Raw genomic sequence first — 21,709 nt, forward strand, 5'->3', positions numbered from 1 at the left:
AATGACTGCCAGGTTCAGAAAGGGAAACCCTTCTCTAGAGCATGAAATAGCATGACATTGAGGAAAGCATCCTAGTAGAGATGAGACATCAGGCTTACTGAAAAAGAAAATCAGCCATTCAGTAATCATAGCATCATAAAATCATAGAACAGTTTGGGTTGCAAGGGACCTTTAGAGGTCATCTAGTCCAACCCCCCCCTTCAATGAGCAGGGACATTTTCAACTAGACCAGGTTGCTCAGAGCCCCATCCAACCTGACCTGGAATGTTTCCAGGGATGGGGCATCTACTACCTCTCTGGGCAACCTGTGCCAGTGCTTCACCACCCTCATCGGGAAAAAGTTCTTCCGTATATCTAGTTGAAATCTACCCTCCTTTAGTTTAAAACCATTACCCCCCTTGTCCTATTGCAACCTGCTAAAAAGTCTGTCCCCATCTTTCCTATAGGCCCCCTTTAAGTACTGGAAGGCTGCAATAAGGTCTCCCTGCAGCCTTCTCCTCTGGGCTGAACAGCCCCAACTCTCTCAGCCTTTCTTCATAGGAGAGGTGTTCCATCCCTCTGATAATTTTTGTGGCCCTCCTCTGGACCTGCTCCAATAGAACCTTTGGAACCGCAACAGGCTGTCCCAAGAACTTCTCTTTGCTCTTATATACAACCCAGCTCTTCCAGGGCCAGCGCTGAGCAACCATCATGCAGATGTCATGAATAGTCAATAAAAACAGTAATGGTGTCATATGTCATATCTCTCTGCGTTGTGGGTTGAAATAAATCACTGTGACTTGTAAAATTGTGTCTCCTTTAGTAAAATTTAAAAAAGAAAAAGAAGTATTTTCTGTGTATTATAAACCAAAGTAGACACCTCTGCTTTTACTCTGAAGGCTAGGTAGTGATGACAGTTTTGAAACAAACGAGATACTTATTCATGTATTGCTCATCTCAACTATGGCCATGTGATATTTCCTGAAATATGGGCTTACATGGGTTTCATAAGTGATTAGACACCTTCACAAAATAAAAAATCCACCAAAGGATTAAAAAAAACAAACCAACAAAGGCTATGTTTGTTCTAGTATATAAAACAAACTGTGGACTATACCTTAGTCCTCAGAGCAACCAGCATGGTAGCATGGTATGGCTGAATTCTCTTCCCCACAGACACCTTGTCCACATTGCCTGCTGGCAGCATCCCTGCCTGGAGTATTCTCTAGTCTGGGACATGGGCCAAAACTGTGCCAGGGGGAGTGCTAACAATTTACCACTAAGCATGGTCATGATGACGTCTCAAACCTCTGTTCTGGCCCTATTTAGTTCATTAGTAAACATGCAGTCAGAAAGCCCTCTAGCTGAAGAACAGTGGGTGAATTGATGAGGAGGTGTCACCTGTGCTTGCCCTGGACAGCCTCAGTGATATACTTACACGGCTGAAGGCAAGATGCTGGGCTAGACAGTCTTGTGACCTGATACAATACTATCCTTCCTTATGTTCCACCACTAACAATTTTCTTTGGAGTTAGGTTTGTTTCTGTGTTGTTTATTTTGGCTTTCTCTCTGCTCAGTGACAGAGATCGTTGGTTCTGACCAGCGGATCATTGGGATTGCGATTCAGATGTTCTTCACCCTGGGAATTATGATCCTCCCTGGAATTGCGTACTTGGTTCCCACCTGGCAGGGGATCCAGCTGGCCATTTCACTGCCCAACTTCCTCTTCCTGCTCTACTACTGGTAACAACACAGTCATTGCTCTTGTCATTATTGCTATTGCTATTTGAGCACCCTGAGACTCCTGCTGTGATCCCAAGTCTCCAGTGTGAAAGATGTTGTAGGTTAGGATGAAGATTTTTGCATATTGTTGATTTGGCATTTTTAATTCTTTTTAGTGAATCACAGACATACATTTCCTTATTCTGCTGTGGATTTGCCTCTCATCAGCTACAGCTGGCCCTTCACAGAGCCCTGCTCTGCTCCTGCTTCACCTGGGGCTGGCTGTTTATCTGCTTAACTTGATGAAAGTCTGCTTTTCCCATCAGCCATGGGACCCCACCTTTACCTCTACTTATGTACTCAGTTCGACCCCGAACTTGCCTTACAGGTCCCATGTGTTGGGCAGTATAACTAATGAGAAAGCAGAGCACTATGCTGTGGTGCACATCTGTCCCAGTGGAGAGCAGCTAACCTTTGGGCTGGATCCAGAGAAACTAATCCCCATACTTTCTTCCTATACATCGTTTCCTTAAACATGGCCTGTTGTGAACTTTTAAATTGCAACTCATCTTAACCCTAGGCTAGCAGAAACTGAAATACCGATCAGTAGCATTGCTTTGTATTCAGTTTATAAAATATGCATGCATTTGAGTGTGTGTGTGCCGCTCTTATAATGATACAGCTAGAAGTTTCCTGATCTGCCTGTACTTGGTACTACATGTGTTTAGTGTCAACTTTGGTTGTTCCTCGGTGTTCTACAGCCACCTGGTTTTGGTCATCATACTTTTGTCATCCATTGTGCAAATGCAATCGTTAGATTTCTTTTTTTTTCAGCTTTGCAGAGTATCGGTACAGTTTATTTTCTTCTTTCTTCCCCACAAGAATCAGATATTTTACGGGAGACTGGCTGGAAAAGCAGTCCACAAAAGAGTTTCTATATCCCCAAGACTGAAAAATCAGTGTGTTGTATATTAACACAGGCAAAAGGCAAAGGGCTTTGATTTACTTATTATGTTAAAGGGAAAACCCCCTATTTATGGCCTCTGTGTTCTTACAGGATGGTTCCCGAATCTCCACGTTGGCTCCTGACACGCAAAAAGGGAGAGAAGGCATTAAAAATCATGCACAACATTGCGAAACACAATGGGAAATATCTTTCACCACATTACTCAGAGGTACTTTCTTCATCTTTTGGAGGTTCAGTTGTGTTAAAATGCCTTCTCTTTATGTGATGGGAAACGCTTTTGAAGTGTCACACCAGAACAAGATTGTCAGTCCCATACCTACTTTATTAATTGCAAGAGGTTAGAAGTGAACTGGCAAGAAAAATATGGGCTGAAAGAAGAAGTTTGCAAAACAATGTATCAGGCTTTTCACTGGCAACACTCCTACTTTAAAAACTTGTGAGAAATATCAGAAACTAGTCTGAGGGCCAATGGTATTTCACAGCAGCTGCCATTTTAGCTGATGGAGTGGGGACAGCAGGATCCACTTCACTGGCTCCTTTGCTAGAACTTCTTTTTTCAACTCAAAGAGAAGATGACATAGAAAATTGGAATTTAAGTATAAATTTGCTTCTATAACAACAGGGGGGAAATATGCCCCAAAGTTCAGAATAGGGAAAGCACTGTCTCAGATCACTATTTACAAAATAAGACAACATATATTAGAATTACTGTCCTTTGGCAAGTGGTCTTGACGGAACTGAAAGGACTGATGCTTTTCAAATGACACTGTTGTGTCATTGTAGTGTTTGCCTTGTTCTGTGCTGGGTAGCATTGTCTGGCTCTCAGACCATGTTTACCAACGCATTGCCCTTATGGTTCAGTGACGACAGCAGATGTGGACAAGATTCTTGGTCTGTAACCAACCAGGTCTGGAGCCTAAATGCTAGCTATAGTAATGTTAGAAATCATTATTTGAACTAAGGAAAACACCTGCAAATTTTTAGGACACAGCAGCCCACGGTGGCATACTGAATCCACTACAAGTATTTCAGAAAGAATTGGGATTTTCTTATAGAAAAGAAATGACCTGCATAAAAAGTCCATCTATCAGTACACAGTAGTATGCCTACATACTTGCATATGCATATATTCATTTGAATACATATACAGAGTTATCATGTGTGATTTTTAAGTAGATTTTCACCGAGATTAAAGGCAAAGACTTTGGGATGGCTGTGTTTGGAGGAGACTGATGTGTCCCATCTTGTCAGGAAGGGATGCATGTGCTTTGTAACAGGTAGTTGGCAACATTGGTTCCCACAGCTTTGTATCTTACCGAGGTCTTTCTCATTGCTCTTCTTAAGCAAGGGAGAACCTGACAATTTAGCCCAGTTTAGCCAAAGAAGTGGGGTTGTTTCACCAAAATCCTAGAATATAATTCTGGATTAAATCCAAGCAGTAATTATTGGCACTCTTCTGAAACACCAGATAGCTGTTCCTAAATCCATAGGATTTTATTTACCCGGTGAGAAATAGGGTCCATAAGTCATCCATCCAGCCTAAGGAGCTCTGCTTATTCAGGACCATTCCTGCAATAAATATAGACCTTGCGTAAAGTGCACATAAGACGAATATGGCAACAGAAGAAGTATAGAAATGACCAGTTGATTTATACCAATATTCCATTACCTTTCCACTGCATTAAGTGTATGTTAATGACAATTAATGACAGTCCTGGCAAGTTAAAGTTCACACAACAGGTTCCATAGAGAAGCTGGGCCCTAACCTATACTATGCCTCTTAGGATATATGACTCTGGACTAATGATTTTGTAAAGTCAAATCGAGACCTATCAGCAGAGATGAGTATGCTGAAATATACCTTTCCACAGCCAGCTGCTTTATTCAGAAGCAACTTCTTCAAGTGCTGTAACGTTGCTATAATGGCATTTCTATGAATGTTATGTTGCTCAGAGGAGCACACAGAGGTTAATGATGGGGAGGGGGAGTTGCCAGGGGAAAAAGTTATATATAACTTCCTTGACTAAGAAATGGGATACACCAGTTAAGACTGTTATACATCGATGAAGCAACATGACAGAAGGAGTTTTGACGAGCAGTAACAAGCTAGACCAGCAATTAGTGAACCATTTTTCTGATGGAAGCCAAGGCATCTCTGTGATACCAGCCAAGGTTAGGAAATCACTCACAGCTGTCCCACAATGCAGAATAAGCTTTTCTAGTCACATCGGACTAGCATCTTATGCAACTGGAGGACTGCAGACTGAAACTGGTGGGAGAGAAACAAACTGAAAAGACGGACTGAGGAGAGAGAAAAGAGTAAATCTATTTATTGTCCTTAGCTGGGGTATATACATGGGTAAGGTTCCGCCATCCTGGTCAACGTTACCCAGTGCCGAGTGTGGTCCAAGACACATAGTGGGAAGGTTGTGCTGCTGCAGGTCCCCCTCCATGTTAGGCTCTGTGTTCCTACACCCACTTCCCCTCTCTAAACATCACCATTTTCGAAGTGTCATGTCAGAATGGAGATGAGTGTCTTTCCCTGTTTTTTGTTTTAAGTTATATTTAATTTTTTTCAGAAGTGTCCCTGCTCATGACCTTAAGCCACTCACAGCTGCAGCATGTTAACCTCCACACATCCAAATTTGTGCTGGATCTGTTCCTGGGACCTTTTTTATATACAATGTCTGTCATCCTTGGTGCTGTGCCCAGAGGAGAGAGAGCATCTCCAGGAAGCGCATTAGTTGCGGATCAAGCGTATTTCTCACATTAACTCACATCAGAATTTGCTTTCACAAAGTGACTTCAGAATTCCAGGCAAAGTGCTGCAGGTGTGGAGGGACCAGGGGAGGAGAGGCATTGTTCATCAATGCATTTCGGCTAAGATTTTCCAATATGTCTGTAACAATTTTATTGGCCAAGTCTCTTACTTGTCTCTGGAGGTAGCAGCCTTGCTTTTTTATTGGCATGCAGAAACCACAGATGACCTTTGTATGAAAACGGATTAACATTTGGTTCTTTTGCTCTGTGAGTTACGACACTGGTACAGGTCAGCTCTGTCCAGAACTCATTAATTTCATTATAAATTATAAATTCTTTTTTTCCAGTTGCTTGTAGCTATCCTAGCATGTGGGGTTTTTTTAAGCTATTTTTTTTCATTCTTGATCTCTGTCCAAAAGCAGAATGGACTGTAACCAGCTGCGTAAGAGCTGCTTCTTGAGAGGGCTGTGGATCAAAACCCCCTCTCCCTTTATATATGATTCTACTATATAGACATATGCAGACATATATATATATTTCTAGTATATATTAATTTACATATATATTATAGACATGCATGGATTTACTGTCCTGTGCAGAATTAAACATGTACAGAATTATATGTCTATGTTATGAGAAATCTTTAAAAATATGAATTCATTATTATTTATTAATAACTTTATCATTATTATTATTATTATTTATTTTAAATAAGTAATTATTACTCATAAAAATTATTGCAGAAGAACTGATATGGGACATAAAAATGCCAGTGAAAGTGGTTATAAAACTTCCCCCAGAGTTTTCAGATAGTGTATCTTTGGAAACATGGGCCCTGTCATTGAATTTCTGACTGCACTGATGTGAATAGCAAAGCTCTCCTTGACTTCAAAGAACAAAAAGAATGTGTTTTTTTTCCCTACAAAGAGTTGACTTTCCACAATGATTTTGTTTTATCCATAGAAAAATGCTCAGTCATGCTTGGAGTTATTATGACTTTATTAAGACATAAAAATACATGGTAACAGCCATGTTGAATTTATCTTCAGTCTTTTGGAAAACGAAAACCATATTTGCACAAAGTCACAACTGATGGCTGGCAGCCTGCTTTTACAAACACAGTCATGGCAGCTTTATGACCATAATATGAGAGAGTCCAAAAGCTGTGCAGAAACCTCACAACCTCCACCTGCCCCACAAAGGGCTCTGGCATGCAGCAGAAGTGGCAGTGCTTTGAAGAAAATTTCTGGCTCTGGTTACAGAAGAAAAGCAAGAGAGAGCAGAAAGGAAGTTTGAACAAATGTGGGGTTTCTTTGTCCACTTACAAAGTTTTGTGTCACTCCCTTATGAAAAAGCCATGTATAAATACATCCAGCCAAATCTCACTGAAAAAGGCCTGTGCTACCTTCTGACATCAGCATAGCCCTGGCTGAGCTGATGAGACCCTGGAGCAACATTTTGGGCTCTACCTGTGTTCTCATCACAGATCTGCATGTTCCCACACGCTTCTCCATCCTTTCACCCACGTCTCCCCACCGGCCGGGAGCGTTTCCTTTCGGCTCCTGTGCCCATGTGGGCAGCAGGTGCTGTGGTCGTAGAAGGGGACTTACTCCTCTCTTTGCTCTCTTAGGTCTCCTCTAAGGAGTAAGACAATAACTGAGAGGCAAAGCAGCCAGGCTGCCTGAAATCCTTCTAAAGAGGGTGCAGTGGGTTTAACCCCATGTTTCCCACAGCTGCTTCGAGAGTTGGTGGCAATCCCAGCCGTGGCTGCCAGTTCTTGGGCGGTCTCAAGGCTTACCCCTGCCCGAAACCACCTCTGCCTTCTCTTCCTCATTTTCCTCACCTGCCAAATGAACACACGAACAAAGGGGCTGCCACCTGGCTTGGATGTCACAGTTAAAAACTGCTGGCCACAGTTAAAAACAGCCTCCATCAATGTGCCTAATCCCTTTTTGGCCCTGCTAATATTCTGACTCCACAATATCCTATGGCAATGAACTCCAACACTGTAAACACAGCCTGTGTGAAATCCTGCCCTTTTCTGTTATTGTTAAACCTTCTAGCTAATGATTTCATTGAGTGCATCATTGTGACTGTATCGGAGGAAGCTGTGAACAGATTTACTACACTTTGTAGGCAGTATGAGGACCATTAGTTCATACTTTGCAGGATTTTTTTCTTCCAGGGTAAAAACCACGTTCAGTATAGTGCTTGTGTATTTTAAGACTCTCTGAATTTCACCAGTTGAATGTTTTGTAGCACCCAAGCACCTTTACAGATCTCCTTTTTTTCTTACTCCTCTTTTCTTCCTGCTGCCCAGCTCTGCCACCAGCCATGTTCCCAAGTCCATTGCTTGCTGGTCACCCCCTCTCCCTGCTTCCTGCAGCCCGTCACTTTGCCCTTCCTGCCGGTCTCCTGATCTCTGTCACCTCTGGCAGAAGGCAGCTCTGCTTCCAGTGACCCTGACGTGACAATGACTGCTTATTGCCCTCCAAGAAATTCCAGGTCAACCACTCTCAGTTTACAATGAGGAAATAATTTTTCCACTCTCAAGTCAAGATTGGGGATTTTTTTTCCTGATTTTTGCACGATCATCATTAAGGAAAGCCCACAGCCGTGTCCAGTTATAAGCTGTTTCGCATGTCTGCGCTCTGTTCTGCAGTGCTAAACGCAGCAATCTGGCTCATTGGCACCTTTGCTCACTAGACTGCAATATTGCTGAGCACTATGTTTACATAGAAACTCTGCCCCAACGCCTGCCTGACCCCTGACAGCTGACTCTACTGCTTACTTTTCTCCTCAGATCACTATCAGCAACAATGAGGTCAGCAACCCCTCCTTTCTCGACCTGGTGAGGACTCCCCAGATGAGGAGGAACACACTCATCCTGATGTATGCCTGGTGAGTGCCCACGTCAGTCCAGGTTGTTACCAGAGCAAGGGTTTTTGAAGAAAAAATCCCTTGTGACTTTTAGGGTCTTTCCAGCTGCTTGTAGCCTTTTGTTTGCTTCTCAATTTTGTTTTCCCGTTGTTGTTTAGGTTCACAAGTGCCCTGGTCTACCAAGGGCTTGTCATGCGTCTAGGAATTGTCGGAGGAAACCTCTACCTAGACTTCTTCATCTCAGGAGCTGTGGAGCTGCCTGCCGCTCTCCTAATTTTAGTGACAATTGATCGCATTGGCCGGCGCCTTCCCTTTGGAATAAGCAACATTGTGGCAGGAATTGCATGCCTCATTACTGCCTTCTTGCCAGAAGGTAATTCCCTTCCCAACATCAGGCTCTTTAGGTCAATGACTTCCCTCTGACACTCCTTAAGCAAGGACAGCAGGCCACACAAAACTGTAGATAAAAGTAAAAAGTGTCTGGTGATGCAAACAGCACCACAGTCATGGAACAACATATGCTGGGACATGTAATGGTCATATCTTTGATGGATTGTGAGCAACAACAGTCTTAGAAAAAATGTGTATAAAGGCCCTGTACTGTTTTTGAAGGCAAATGCAAGGGAAGAGTATACAAACATAAAGGGAAAATACATTCCCTGACTTGTAAGACACTTGATGTAAGAAATCAATAATTTAGCTGAGGCAGCTTGGTGGTCTTCTCATTTGCAAATAAAATGGTGCAAACCACAACAAGATGTAAGGGCTGTGGCAGACAACATGGAACTTGTTGCTCTGCCCTCACTCTCCCAGGGCTTTGGACAATGTTAAGGGGTTGGAGGAAAGGTATGGCTTTTGATAAAACCGTTCTTATCTGGTTTCAAGGACAACTAAAACATCTGATATTGCACACAGGCTTCCCAGCACTCCTATTTTCTTTAAATTGTTTTCCTTCCTGTGTAGATTTTTTATCCCCGGAGAAGCATTTGGAGGTGCTCTGAAGTGAATGTTACCACATCAGCATGCTTTGCCTTAACACAGCTGGGGACCAGCAGCTGAATGGGAATTAGAGAGGCTTATTCCTCCCCAGGAATATTCCTGTCAAAGTAAGGGACAGTCTTGGCCAGCCTTAGAGGTTTTAGTTCCCAAAGTTAGATTGTAGGACAATTGTTTTCCTAGAAAAGAGCCATGAGAAGCCACTTCAAGAGTATGATGTGCCCATGAAAACAGGCAGGTTTGTGATGAGTGCAGAATGAAATCTTGCAAAGAGGTGTGTTGTTTCACCTCCATTTCAGTTAAGCTCCCTTTAAAGGGATTCCTCCAAAAGTACTTAAAATTAACACTGTGTGCTTGAGGAACTTCACTGCTTTAATAGAAGCTGAAATGATGGGAGAGGGAAATGGAGACGGAAGATCCATGGAGAGGGTCTGTTCCTGGTGCTGGCGTTGGTGGCTGTATCACTGTGCCCTGGGATGTCACATTGTCGTGACTTGTTTGCATTCATCAGTTTGACCACTGAAATCCGTGAGGGCTAACTCTGCTGTCCTGGCAGATTTCCCCCAGGTCCCCACTGCTGTGTGCCTCTCAGAAGAGTTGCCACAGGTTGAGCAGATATTGGCCACCCCATGCTCCTGTGGCAGCTCCCCCGAGACGGGGCACAGCAATTCAGGCACAGAGGGCCTGGTCACCATGTCATCTGCTGACTTTGTCAGCATTGTTCTCTACCTATCAAAAAAGTGCAAAGGACATGCTGGGACAGTAGGGACTGGGGACTGTTGATGTCCTGGAGCTAGGGCTGTTGCAGGAGGAGAAAACAAAAAGCAGCATTGGGAATTACTCCTGCAGGACACCTGCCTCTAGCACCTTCATGTATTTTGGGCCACACCATATGCTAAGCACAGTGCAGCAGGTCTGGGGTTAGAGCAGGAGTATTGTTTAGGACTACTGTGGTTTGAGCGAGAGGAAAAAGCGGTGGCATGGGGCCAGCAGGATGCTGCCACCAGTCCGCTCTCACTAGTGGTGAAGTGCTGAGAGGACCTCATCTACCCAGGTGAGGAGAGGACAGCCTGGGGATTAGATACCTGCAGATGGGACACCTAAAGTCCAAGCCTTGCTTTCAGGAGAGGTCTGTTTATACCGATGGGAAAAGCTGCAGTGGCAGCTTGTGAGCGCTCAGTCATGCTGGGGTGCTCACGGAGTTCAAGTTCCCTGACAGAGGGAGGGGTCACAAGAATGTCACCCTCACCTCAGGGGTCTGATGGACTGAAGTGGTGCCAGGGAGACAACATGTATTTGTTTTGTTCTTTCCAGCCTTTGCTTTTCTTACAAGTGTTTGAAAACAGAACTTTTCAGGGCAAAGGCAGTGTCTCACAACATGGGATGAAATTTGACAGGGGTTTGTTTGGTTGTTTTGGAAGGGAAATAACCCAGGCATCTCATGGTTTTGGTTCAGAGCAAACTGAAATGCTTTCTTGTTCTTCCGGTTGAAGTTCTGAGAAAACACAACCGCTGCCAGAACCCCCTCCAGTGGCATTGCTCCCCTTTGTGCCAGGTTCAGGCTTGTTTCACTCGCCTCCCCATCTGCCCGGTCGTGCTTAGACCATATAGGCGACCGTCCTCACCCAAGAGCATTGCAGAAGTGCTCGTTGCGTTCCCTGTGATGCCCCTCCAGAGGCCACTGGCTCTCCAGAGAGGGCCGTCGGAGTGCTGAGGGGTCGCACACCAGAGGGCTCTACCGTGTGGTGCGGGTGTGACCATCGCACCCCGGCTGATGTGTCAGGGCTCCCCGCTGGCGGGGTGCTCGAGCTCGAGCGGAGCCGGGGGGCCAGGCAGAGCCACAGCTCAGCGTAAGGTCCCTGGGCTGGTCATGCCAGGTACAAAGACAAGCAGCAGGGAAGGGGAGGAGGAGGATCGCCAGGAGTAGCATTATTAGAAACGTGTCTAATGTGCAATGGCTCAACAAATTATGAAGTGTAGTTGGCCTACTCCGGGGAGAAGTGTTTTACCGTTGCTGCAGGTGCACCTTTAGAGGTAGCTTCTTTGCGGTCAGAAGGCTTTGGGAGGTGACTCAATGGTATTTCTTACAGCACAATAATCCTATATAAATGCTTCTTTCCAGAGCACAATTTGGACATGGTCGTGGAAGCTTTTAGCAATTATTCCCCCACTTATGCTGTTATGACCCACCAGAATCTTGAATCAATTGATTGGAAGTGATTTCTGATCCTGCAAAGCAGCCTCACGTGCTGCTGGAAAGCAATAAATGCCAGTATAGATTGACATCTATAGCCGTGGCCTTTCAGTCTGATTTGCACTGATCCACTTGTTTCTGTGACATAGCTTTGTCCGACAGGGCCTGGGACTCTCAGAAGCGCTCTGCTGGCACAGCAAAGCACGCTTCACCTGGGTTTCTTTTTGAATGAACAGATATCCCATGGCTCAAAACAACGGTTGCCACCCTGGGAAGACTTGGCATCACGATGGCTTTTGAAATTGTCTACCTTGTGAACATTGAACTGTACCCTACGACACTGAGGTACAATGAAAGCTCCCAGGAATCTTTCAACTTTTCCCTCTGCTTTTCTCCATTCCCTGTTTCACCACTTTTTAGTAAAACTTGTTTTTCTCCAGAGTTTCCTAACTGAATAGCCACTGCTCAAAGTGGATGACATATTCTGATGAGATAATTTTGGAGCTAAGTCTACGTTCTGCTCCTTAAATTGCTGGTTCATCTGTTTGGTAGGATCTCTCAAATATCTGGCACTATTTTTCTTTTGCAGAAACTTTGGTGTTTCCCTGTGCTCGAGTTTGTGTGACCTAGGTGGAATCGTAGCCCCATTCCTGCTTTTCCGATTAGCAGCCATTTGGTTGGAGCTACCTCTAATTATTTTCAGTAAGATTTGATTTAAAATGTAATTTTGTTTTAAATATCCTCCTCCTAACAGAGCTTTTCCTTTGGGTCAAAAGTGTGGCATGTGGCCTCATCTGCCACTCAAACCAGCCTCTCGCAACCTTTTTAACTAGAGCAAGAGGCTGAATGGCAAATGGGTGAAATGTGGATGGTTTGATGGCACCCTATGGAAGACCTCGGGTATGCTTGGGTGACTTGGCTGAAAGACCATAAAATAAACTATGTGAGGTGCTTTAAGACTGAGGAACCTTACAGCTAAGTTCTGTAATTGCAGAGAAATAAGCTTAATCTCCCAACAATAAATGTCCTTTAAAAAATGTGTTTTGGGTTTTTTGGTATCTACAGTCATGGTTATGCATGTGCATTAACCATAACGACTTATTCCTGTCAAACTCTTTACCTCAGTTGCATTTTTGGAAAATAAAAAAAAAGAGCCCTGTGGATTAATTCTGTAGGAAAAAATTAGTTATTTCTAACAAAGAAGTGGGAGTCTGTGGCTACACAAGACTTCCAGGAGATACATGTGACTAGGAATAAAGCAAAAGGGATAGGATAGAATAAGAAGGGTAACTGGTACTAATTAAAATTTTAGCTTGAAAACAAAAATGGAAAAACAAGAGACGTTTCAAAAAATTACCATTATTCCAAGAATAGACATATATGGAAGTACTGTTCACATTATCTAATTCTGAAATTCTGATGCTGCTGCATTGAGTAAACAGCCACAGAATCAGAGAGCAGCAGAGACGACTGTATAACAATCAGGGATTTTGCTTTTCACTCCAGCCCTTCTATTTTTGACTTACTACATTCTTTAAATTATATCTATGCAGCAAGTTGTTCCAAAATAACCAGTCCTGGTGAACTATTTCAGCCTGGCTCTCTATCTGAATGCTCTTTCTCAAGGATAAATTTTTATTCTGAATAGCATAATCTACTTTGGCAACAGATATATGGAGAGAGTATTTCAGGAAAATCTCAATAGTCTCAAGAAACACAGGTGCATCTATGTGATAGGGTCCCTTGAACAAAGGCAGATGTGTCTTATGTATGTGATAAATACCATCCTAGTTCCAGTGCAGTCTGCATGCACTTGCCCATGTGCACTGCTCAGGTTTTTGACTTCTAAAATCTCCCTTTTGGGGCAGTTCAGGCTGCAAATGAACCCCTAGCCCTCAAGTTCTTTTGTAATAGGTTAAATTAATGTAGCAGAAAGGTGTTTGGTAAGAGTAAGGTAATCAGAAATAGATACTGCACTTTAAAAATATCACTTTAACCTTGATCTGAATAAAATTTCCTCAGTGGATAAACCCTGAAAATAAGAAAAGTAACTATTTTCTTACTGCTTTTGTATTTCTTCAATGTCCATTGTAGGTATTCTCGCAGTTGTCTGTGGGTTCCTAGTACTGTTTTTACCAGAGACAAAGGGAATCTCCTTACCAGAGACAGTGGAGGATGTGGAGCAGCTTTCAAGGTACGATATGTATTTTTATACATTTACTTGGATGAGGTTTCTTAAGGGTGTTCCCTTCCAGCTTTGTGAGCTGTCATAAATTATTGATGTTTTCCAAGTGTGAAAGTAAATTCCCTAGTCAGGCTGATGTTATGAGCAGGTGGTATTTTCCTCATTAGAAATGTAAACTTTTCAATACCATTTAAAGCAGGTTGTTAAAAAAAAGTATGGGGATAGAATCTGTATTTTTCTCATGAAACACAAAATTGTCTTGTATACCTCTAGAAGCATAAAGTAATAGTGCGCAAGAGAGATACTACAAAGTAGAGCCTGCAACTCTGTTCACGTAAACCAGCCTTTACCTCAATCGAAGCATCCTGTGAGGAAGGGCCCTTGATCATGGGAGCATTTCCACAATTTGTGAAGTCATTGAAAAGTCAGGTACAAGATGAATTTATAGCTGACGAGTTATAGGCACAGCTTTCCCGTTCCCGGCACACGGCAAGCCAGACTCTTCACTGCACTGCAGGTGTGCAGAGAACATTGACACCTTGGCTCGCTTGGCAGTAAATTTCTTGAGGAGCTAGCACTATACATTAATGTTTCAAGCACTGGCTTTGGATATTACATCAACAACTTTTGCCTGCTTCAATGTACAAACTAAAGAAAGAGGAAATTTTCTATGCAGAAAGTAAATGTTTCAGTATTGCAGCTTGGGCAACAACTTGGACTACATTTTTTCCTGTTTCTGTCACCCTTATACCCCTCTCTCCTTCTGTTTCTTCAGTCATTTTGGTAAATGTGGCAAGAAATGGAAACACCAGGACACCAGCTCTCATATTTGACCTTTGAAGGACAGCACTGAGTGAAGAACTGTGTTCCCATACTGGGAAATTTTTCTCCACCAGCCACTCCTTCAAAATTTGCTGCAGAGTATGGATTAACCTCCATGTTCTTCTTCTAAGCATGAGGACGTTTAAAACAAGAAGTGTATTTTTCTATAAATATGGAATAAATTCATTTTTTCTGAGTATGCTGTTTGCAGGAATGGAGCACTCTGTGGTTCTTGGTAGAGGGTAGAACAGCTTAAAAAGAATGCACTATCCAGCTCAGTGAGCTCTTATTTATTTTTGTATATATTTGAGCCATTTGTTTATTTCTCTTGTTAGCATATACCTTTGGGTGTGGAGGGTTGGAAATGGTACTGCTTGTTGAAGATTTGGATGACTTTGGGGAAGAGAGGATGTGTATTTCAAACCATTTTCCTTTGCCCCTGGAGAATCTGGACAAACTGAAGATCTGATGGCTCAGGAATGAGGATGCTGATCAGGATGGTCCTATCTCTGGTCAGGAGGGATGGGAATCAGAGGCATGCATCAGGAGATCCTTGTCCTGGCCTGCTCCTCTCCACCAGTGAGCCTCTGCGACAAAAGCCCTGCTTCCCTCCCTGTTCAAGGGCTTTCTGAAATGTGGCAGCAGTTCTCCTCCTCTCCTTCCCAGGGCTTTATGTAGGTGTCACATCCTACACAGGGCATTAGCTCTGCAGGTCAGATAGTCCTGTTGCTCATCAGTGCCTTCCCCCAGACCCAGATGGGGTTCCTGTCCCACCCCATTGTCCTGTCTCCTGGCCAGGGACCCCCATGTCTCCTGAGGGAAGGGCTTCTGTCTGCTGTCCCCTGTTGGGTGCTTTTCCAACCCTTTCTTTCAAAAGCTGATCTTTTCCCTTCTAAAACATGCTCTCTGCCCACCCCTACAAAGAAAATGCCCTCTCCCTGACCACTGCCAAGGTGATCCCCCAGTTTCTGGCTTCTGTCCATTTGTCATCTTTCTATCTTGGGGATAAATTATTTGGGTTGTTGACAGGGATGTTAAGCTATCTTGGGAAGCTGAACAGGGATGAGACAAGAGCTTTGGTTATGGAGGGAAGTGTTAACTGGTCCTGGTTGTTTCAAGCTGACAAGTAGTAGAATAACTTGGATCCTCAGCTCTGCAAACAGATAGCAGGGACAGCCTGCCTTCCCTTTCAGCTGTATGACCTTCCTCATCAAGCATTGGGCCCTGGTCAATGACAGGTAAACAATACACTCTTTACAGTGAAGGACTGGAGAAGATGTGGTGTTCAAAAGGTATCCTGCTGCCAACAGACAATTCAATAAACAAAAGAAAGCCGATGAGCTCTTGTAATAGCCTTATAAGCTCAGAAAATAACATATTTGGCTTAAGCAAATATAGAACTGCGTTTTGAAGGTTCATACTGTAAATGAGTAGTACTAACATTACAGTCTGTGCAGCTGAATGACTACTGCTCCCGTCTCACCATCTTAGGTGAGCACATATAGGCAAGGTGCCTGCACAGGGGGATTTCCTATGGTGAGGAGAATACTGTGCATTTCAACAGTTCCCAACTCTGCCCGACTTTTCCAAGCAGCTGCCCATACCACCAGCCCTGCTGGAGGAAAACAGGACCTTTACTGGTAATCTTGGTCTCATGTTTGCATACTTTGAGCAGTTAGCAATAAAGGGCTGTCTTTCAAGGCTCTTTCTAACTTCCTCTGAGGCATAGTTAAAGTTCAATGGGATGCTTAGCAAAAGTCAGTAGTGATTGAAAGATATGAAACTAAATAAGCATCTCATAATATATCTGGCTAATTAGTGATATCTAGAAGACAACCCAAAACTGGAGCTACTGCTGCAGGGAGAAACCCCCTTATACACCAACATGGTCTTCTGCAGACGGCTGTGAACTCCCTGGGGCTAGCTGGCAGAGACACCAGCCCTGAACTGGAAGCTGTGGACTTGCACTGGCCAGGTGCCCTGTCTCAGCGCGGGGTGGGAGCGCAGGCACCGGGCCGCAGAGCTCAGCCCTGTCTTCCTCGCACCCAGCCAGCCCGTACCGCAGGAATGGCCCTCGGAGAGCCAGGGTGAGGTGGTCAGGTGTGATGCAGTATGAACCGAGCCTCTCTCTTCCTTTTAGTGTTTCTTCTTTGTGAATTTTAAACTTTTTAAATCAGTTTCTGAAACAGTACAGCAGCCTGAGAAGGACTGTGGAAGTTGTTTAAAGTTACATCTTGCCAAAGACATATCAGTCTTTGCCAGCTGCTGCTGTTTGTGGACAACTAAAATGTGCTGTGAAGTGAGAGACACCAAGACAGTTTCTGGCCTTTCAGACTGTTCTTTGTTTTGCATAGCATCATAAGTTGCTCAGAAGAGAATATAAGTGAAATATTCCAGTATGTAAAATGGCCAGGAGCAGTGTCAGAAATTTGGATGTATTTATTTTCTAAAAATTCATTATGTAAAGGACAGCAGGAAAAAACCTGTGTATGTGTCCTGACTTTCAATATGATAGTACTTAACAACTTCATGTAGAGTTTGTATTTGGTAATGGCTCCTGTGCTTACTCTTACCCCTAACACGGGGATTTTGTAAGGTGGAAAATCTTCCTGTCTCTGTGAGACTTTGGGTTGCTTCACAAAGGTTGTGACGTGGGCAGTAACCTTTTGTACGACCAGTGGTTTGGTGACTGTGGGGTTACACTGTTGTGGGTGAGAAAGAAAAAATGAGGTGGTGGAAGCAGAAGGGGAGCTTCAGTGAGGGAGGACCCTGGGGGAAACCAGCCTGGGTCGTGCACACCACTGCACAGGCTGCTTGTTTATTAAGAGTTATAAATTCATATGTGCCTCAAACCACTCAACACATTGAGCCTTACAGGAAAGTCCTACAAACTTCTCAGGCGGCAAAGCAGTGTTCCCCTAAACTACATAGGTTGACACTAAAAGGGCTGTCGTGACCCACCTCAGTGAGAGGCACCTCTTGAGGAGGGGCCAAACACTGCCAGCTCTAATTGTCTTGCATGTGGTGTACTTCAGAGGCTCAGTGTGGTATGTGATGTGCATAGCAGACAACAGATCACCCTACTGCCACCAAAGGCACACATTCAACATGACCACAGAAACCCAGGAGCTGTGTTCCTGCCTGCAAAGGGATTCTCCAGACCAACAAATGGGTGAATGTACTATTTTGGTGCAAATATGCCACTGCCACCAAATTTTCCTTGTTACTTCATCTAGTCTATGTGAGTGGTTAGTGATAAATCACAGAATCACAGAATCATTAATGTTGGAAAAGACCTTTATGATCATCAATTCCAACCATCAACCCAACAGAACCATGCCCACTAAACCAAGTCCTGAAGTGCCATGTCCACATATTTTTTGAACACTTCTGGTGATGGTGACTCCACCACCTCCCTGGGCAGCCTGTTCCAGTGCTTGACCACTCTCTCCGTAAAGAAATTTTTCCCAATATCTAGTCTAAACCTCCCCTGGCACAACTTGAGGCCACTTCCTCTCATCCTATCGCTCGTTACTTGAGAGAACACCCACCTCACCACAATCCCCTTTCAGGTAGATGTAGAGAGCGATGAGATCTCCCCTCAGTCTCCTCTTCTCCAGGCTGAACAACCCCAGTTCCCGCAGCTGCTCCTCATAAGACTTGTGCTCCAGCCCCCTCACCAGCTTCTTGACCTTCTCTGGGCACGCTCCAGCACCTCAACATCCTTCTTGCAGTGAGGGGCTCAAAACGGAACACAGGATTCAAAGTGCAGCCTCACCAGTGCCAAGTACAGGGGCACGATCACTTCCCTACTCTTGCTGGCCACACTATTTCTGATACAGGCCAGGACACTGTTGACCTTCTTGGTCACCTGGGCACACTGCTGGCTCATGTTCAGCCAGCTGTCAACCAGCACCCCCCAGGTCATTTTCCGCTGGGCAGCTCTCCAGCCACTCCTCCCCAAGCCTGTAGCGTCGCATGGGGTTGTTGTGACCCAAGTGCAGGACCTGGCACTTGGCCTTATTTAACCTCATACAGTTGACCTCGGCCCATCGATCCAGCCTGTCCAGATCCCTCTGCAGAGCCCTCCTACCCTCCAGCAGATCAACACTCCCACCCAGCTTGGTGTTGTCTGCAAACTTACTGAGGGAGCACTCGATCCCCTCATCCAGATCATCGATAAAGATATTGAACAAGACCGGACGCAGAACCAAGCCCTGGGGAACACCACTTGTGACCGGCTGCCAGTCGGATTTAACACCATTCATCACGACTCTCTGGGCTCGGTCATCCAGCCAGTTCTTTACCCAGCAAAGAGTGAACCTGTCTAAGCTGCCAGTTTCTCCAGGAAAATCCTGTGGGAGTCGGTGTCAAAGGCTTTACTAAAGTCCAGGTAGACAACATCCACAGCCTTTCCCTCATCCACTAGGTGGGTCACTGGTCATAGAAGGACATCAGGTTGGTCAAACAGGACCTGCCTTCATGAACCCATGCTGGCTGGGCCTGATCCCTTGGTTGTGCTGTACATGCCCTGTGAGCGCCCTCAGGATGAACCTCTCCATAATCTTCCCCAGTACCAAGGTCAGGCTGACAGGCCTGTAGTTCCTGGGATCCTCCTTCCAGCCTTTCTTGTAGATGAGTGTCACATTGGCAAGCCTCCAGTCGTCTGGGACCTCCCCTGTTAACCAGGACTGCTGATAAATGATGGAGGGTGGCTTGGCAAGCTCCTCTGCCAGCTCCTTCAGCACTCTTGGGTGGATCCCATCAGGCCCCATAAACTTGTGTGTGTCCAGGTGGCTTAGCAGATACTTAACTGCTTCCTCCTGGATTATGGGGAATTTATTCTGCTCTCCATCCCCGTCTTCCAGCTCAGGGAGCTGAATGCCCTGAGGATAACTGGTCTGGCTATTAAAGACTGAGGCAAAGAAGGCATTAAATACCTCAACCTTTTCCTCATCCTTGGTGGCAACGTTCCCCCCCACATCCAATAAAGGATGGAGATTCTCCTTGGCTCTGTTTTCTTGTTAATATTTTTGTAAAAACATTTTCTGTTATCTCTTATGACTGTGGCCAGATTGAGCTCTAGCTGGGCTTTGCCTTTCTAATTTTCCCTTTGCATGACCTAATGAGATCCCTGTACTCTTCTTGAGTTGCCTGCCCCTTCTTCCAAAGGTGATAAACTCTCCTTTTCCTCCTGAGTCCCAGCAAAAGCTCCCCATTCAGTCAGGCCGGTTGCCTTCCCTGCCAGCTCGTCTTGCTGTACATGAGGACCGTCTCCTCCTGCACCTTTAAGATTTCCTTCTTGAAGACTGCCCAGCCTTCCTGGACCCTTTTGCCCTTCAGGACTGTCTCCCAAGGGACTGTCTCAACCAGTGACCTGAAGAGGCTGAAGTCTGCCCTCCGGAAGTCCATGGCAGTGGTTTTGCTGACCCCCCTCCTTACTTTACCAAGAATCAAGAATTCTATCATGTCATGGTCACTAAGCCCAAGACGGCCTCTGACCACCACATCTCTTACCAGTCCTTCCCTGTTTGTAAACAGCAGGTCAAGCAGGGCACCTCCCCTGGTAGGCTCACTTGCCAGCTGTGTGAGGAAGTTATCTTCCGCATACTCCAGGAACCTCCTAGCCTGTTTCCTCTCTGTTGTGTTATACTTCCAGCAGATGTCCGGTAGATTGAAGTCCCCCACAAGAACAAGGGCCAGCGATTGTGAGACTTCTGCCAGTCGCTTGTAGAATGCTTCATCTGCCTCTCCATCCTGGTTGGGGGGTCTGTAACAGACTCCAGCAGGATATCTGCCTTGTTTGCTTTTCCCCTCATCCTTACCCATAAGCACTCGACTTGGTCATCACAATCATTGATTTCTACACAATCAAAACACTCCCTAACATACAGAGCCACCCCACCACCTCTCCTGCTATGCCTATCCCTTCTGAAGAGCTTATAGCCATCCATTGCAGCAGTCTAGTCATTGGAATCATCCCACCGTGTCAACTAAGTCATAGTTGTCCCATTGCACAATGGCTTCCAGCTCCTCCTGTTTGGTGCCCATGCTGCGTGCATTGGTGTAGATGCACTTGAGCTGGGCTATCGGTTTTGCCCCCAACACATGCATGCCATCCCTAGGCTTATCTCTAGTGAGCCTAGTTTTATCCCCTTCTCCCTTCGAATCTATTTTAAAGCCCTCTTGTTGAGCCCCACCAACTCATAAGCAAGAATGTTTTTCTCCTTTTGAGATAGTTGGAACTCCATCTGCCGCCAGCAGGCTTGGTGCTGTGTAAACCACCCCACAGTCAAAAACCCCAAAATTCCACCAACGGCACCAGCCTCTGAGCCACGTGTTAACCAGGTGTGTTTTCCTGTTTCGTTCAGCGTTTCTCCCTGCCACTGAAGGGATTGATGAACACTACCTGTACTCCTGCTCCATCAACGAGTTGCCCCAATGCTCTGAAGTCCCTTTTAATCACTTTTAGACTTAGCACAACCTCGTCATTGCCAACCTGCACAACCAACAGTGGGTAGTAGTTTGTGGGCCATACCAGACCAGGGAGTTTCCTGCTGACATCTCCCACCCGGGCCCCAGGGAGGCAGCAGTCTTCCCTGTGGGTTGGGTCTGGTTTGCATATTAGATCCTCTGTACCCCTCAGAAAGGAGTCACCAACCACAATTACCTTCCTTTTTTTCTTAACAGTGGAAGTCTTGATGCGTCGGGCTGACTGACTCACCCTAGGCAACCCCTGGATGGACTTCCATCAAGGTCCTCATTTGCCTGGCCCTCAAGTTCCAGAGCCCCATATCTGTTGTGTAAAGGCAGCTGGGATGGTGAGGGAGTCTGGGAAGGGATTCGCCTGCTGCCCCGAGCAGGGACCTGTTTCCATTCCCCCTCATCTCTTAAATCTACAGTGAGAGTCTTCTTTGGTTTGTATCATTAAATTGGTAAGAAGCTCAGACAACTCATAAAAAATGGGAATTATTCTCTTTTCTTCATTTGTTGGAAGTACAACATCTTGGGAAAGTCAATCTGAGAAGAAAAAGTCATTGTAAAGCCTAATGTAAGATTGAAATGCAGATGTCCAGTTACAGTTGAGGTTGGGATTTTTGACACTTATGTCAGAGGTGGATAAGTCTATTGTCAAACATAGCAAACCATAGGACATATAGAAAGAGGGTAACACACTGTCAGTTGGGTTTCTTGGCAATAACTC

The 21,709-nt window shown here is 44.9% G+C and overlaps 1 protein-coding gene across 1 annotated transcript in view; it reads left to right on the forward strand.

The window, feature by feature from the left end:
* SLC22A3 (solute carrier family 22 member 3) overlaps positions 1-14,599 on the forward strand; it is a gene marked incomplete at its 5' end in the record, with an annotated part of 31,137 nt that extends 16,538 nt beyond the window's left edge. The window contains 8 exons of the mRNA XM_081998144.1: positions 1,557-1,722; positions 2,759-2,876; positions 8,232-8,329; positions 8,467-8,681; positions 11,735-11,843; positions 12,088-12,200; positions 13,593-13,692; positions 14,459-14,599. Of these exons, the coding sequence (XP_081854270.1) occupies positions 1,557-1,722; positions 2,759-2,876; positions 8,232-8,329; positions 8,467-8,681; positions 11,735-11,843; positions 12,088-12,200; positions 13,593-13,692; positions 14,459-14,516 (977 nt within the window). The 3' untranslated portion in view covers positions 14,517-14,599. The remainder of the gene's footprint in view (positions 1-1,556; positions 1,723-2,758; positions 2,877-8,231; positions 8,330-8,466; positions 8,682-11,734; positions 11,844-12,087; positions 12,201-13,592; positions 13,693-14,458) is intronic.
* Positions 14,600-21,709: the final 7,110 nt, after the last annotated feature.

The sequence above is a fragment of the Phaethon aethereus genome (genome assembly GCF_964289735.1).
Source record: "Phaethon aethereus genome assembly, chromosome: 3".
NCBI classification, from domain to species: domain Eukaryota; kingdom Metazoa; phylum Chordata; class Aves; order Phaethontiformes; family Phaethontidae; genus Phaethon; species Phaethon aethereus.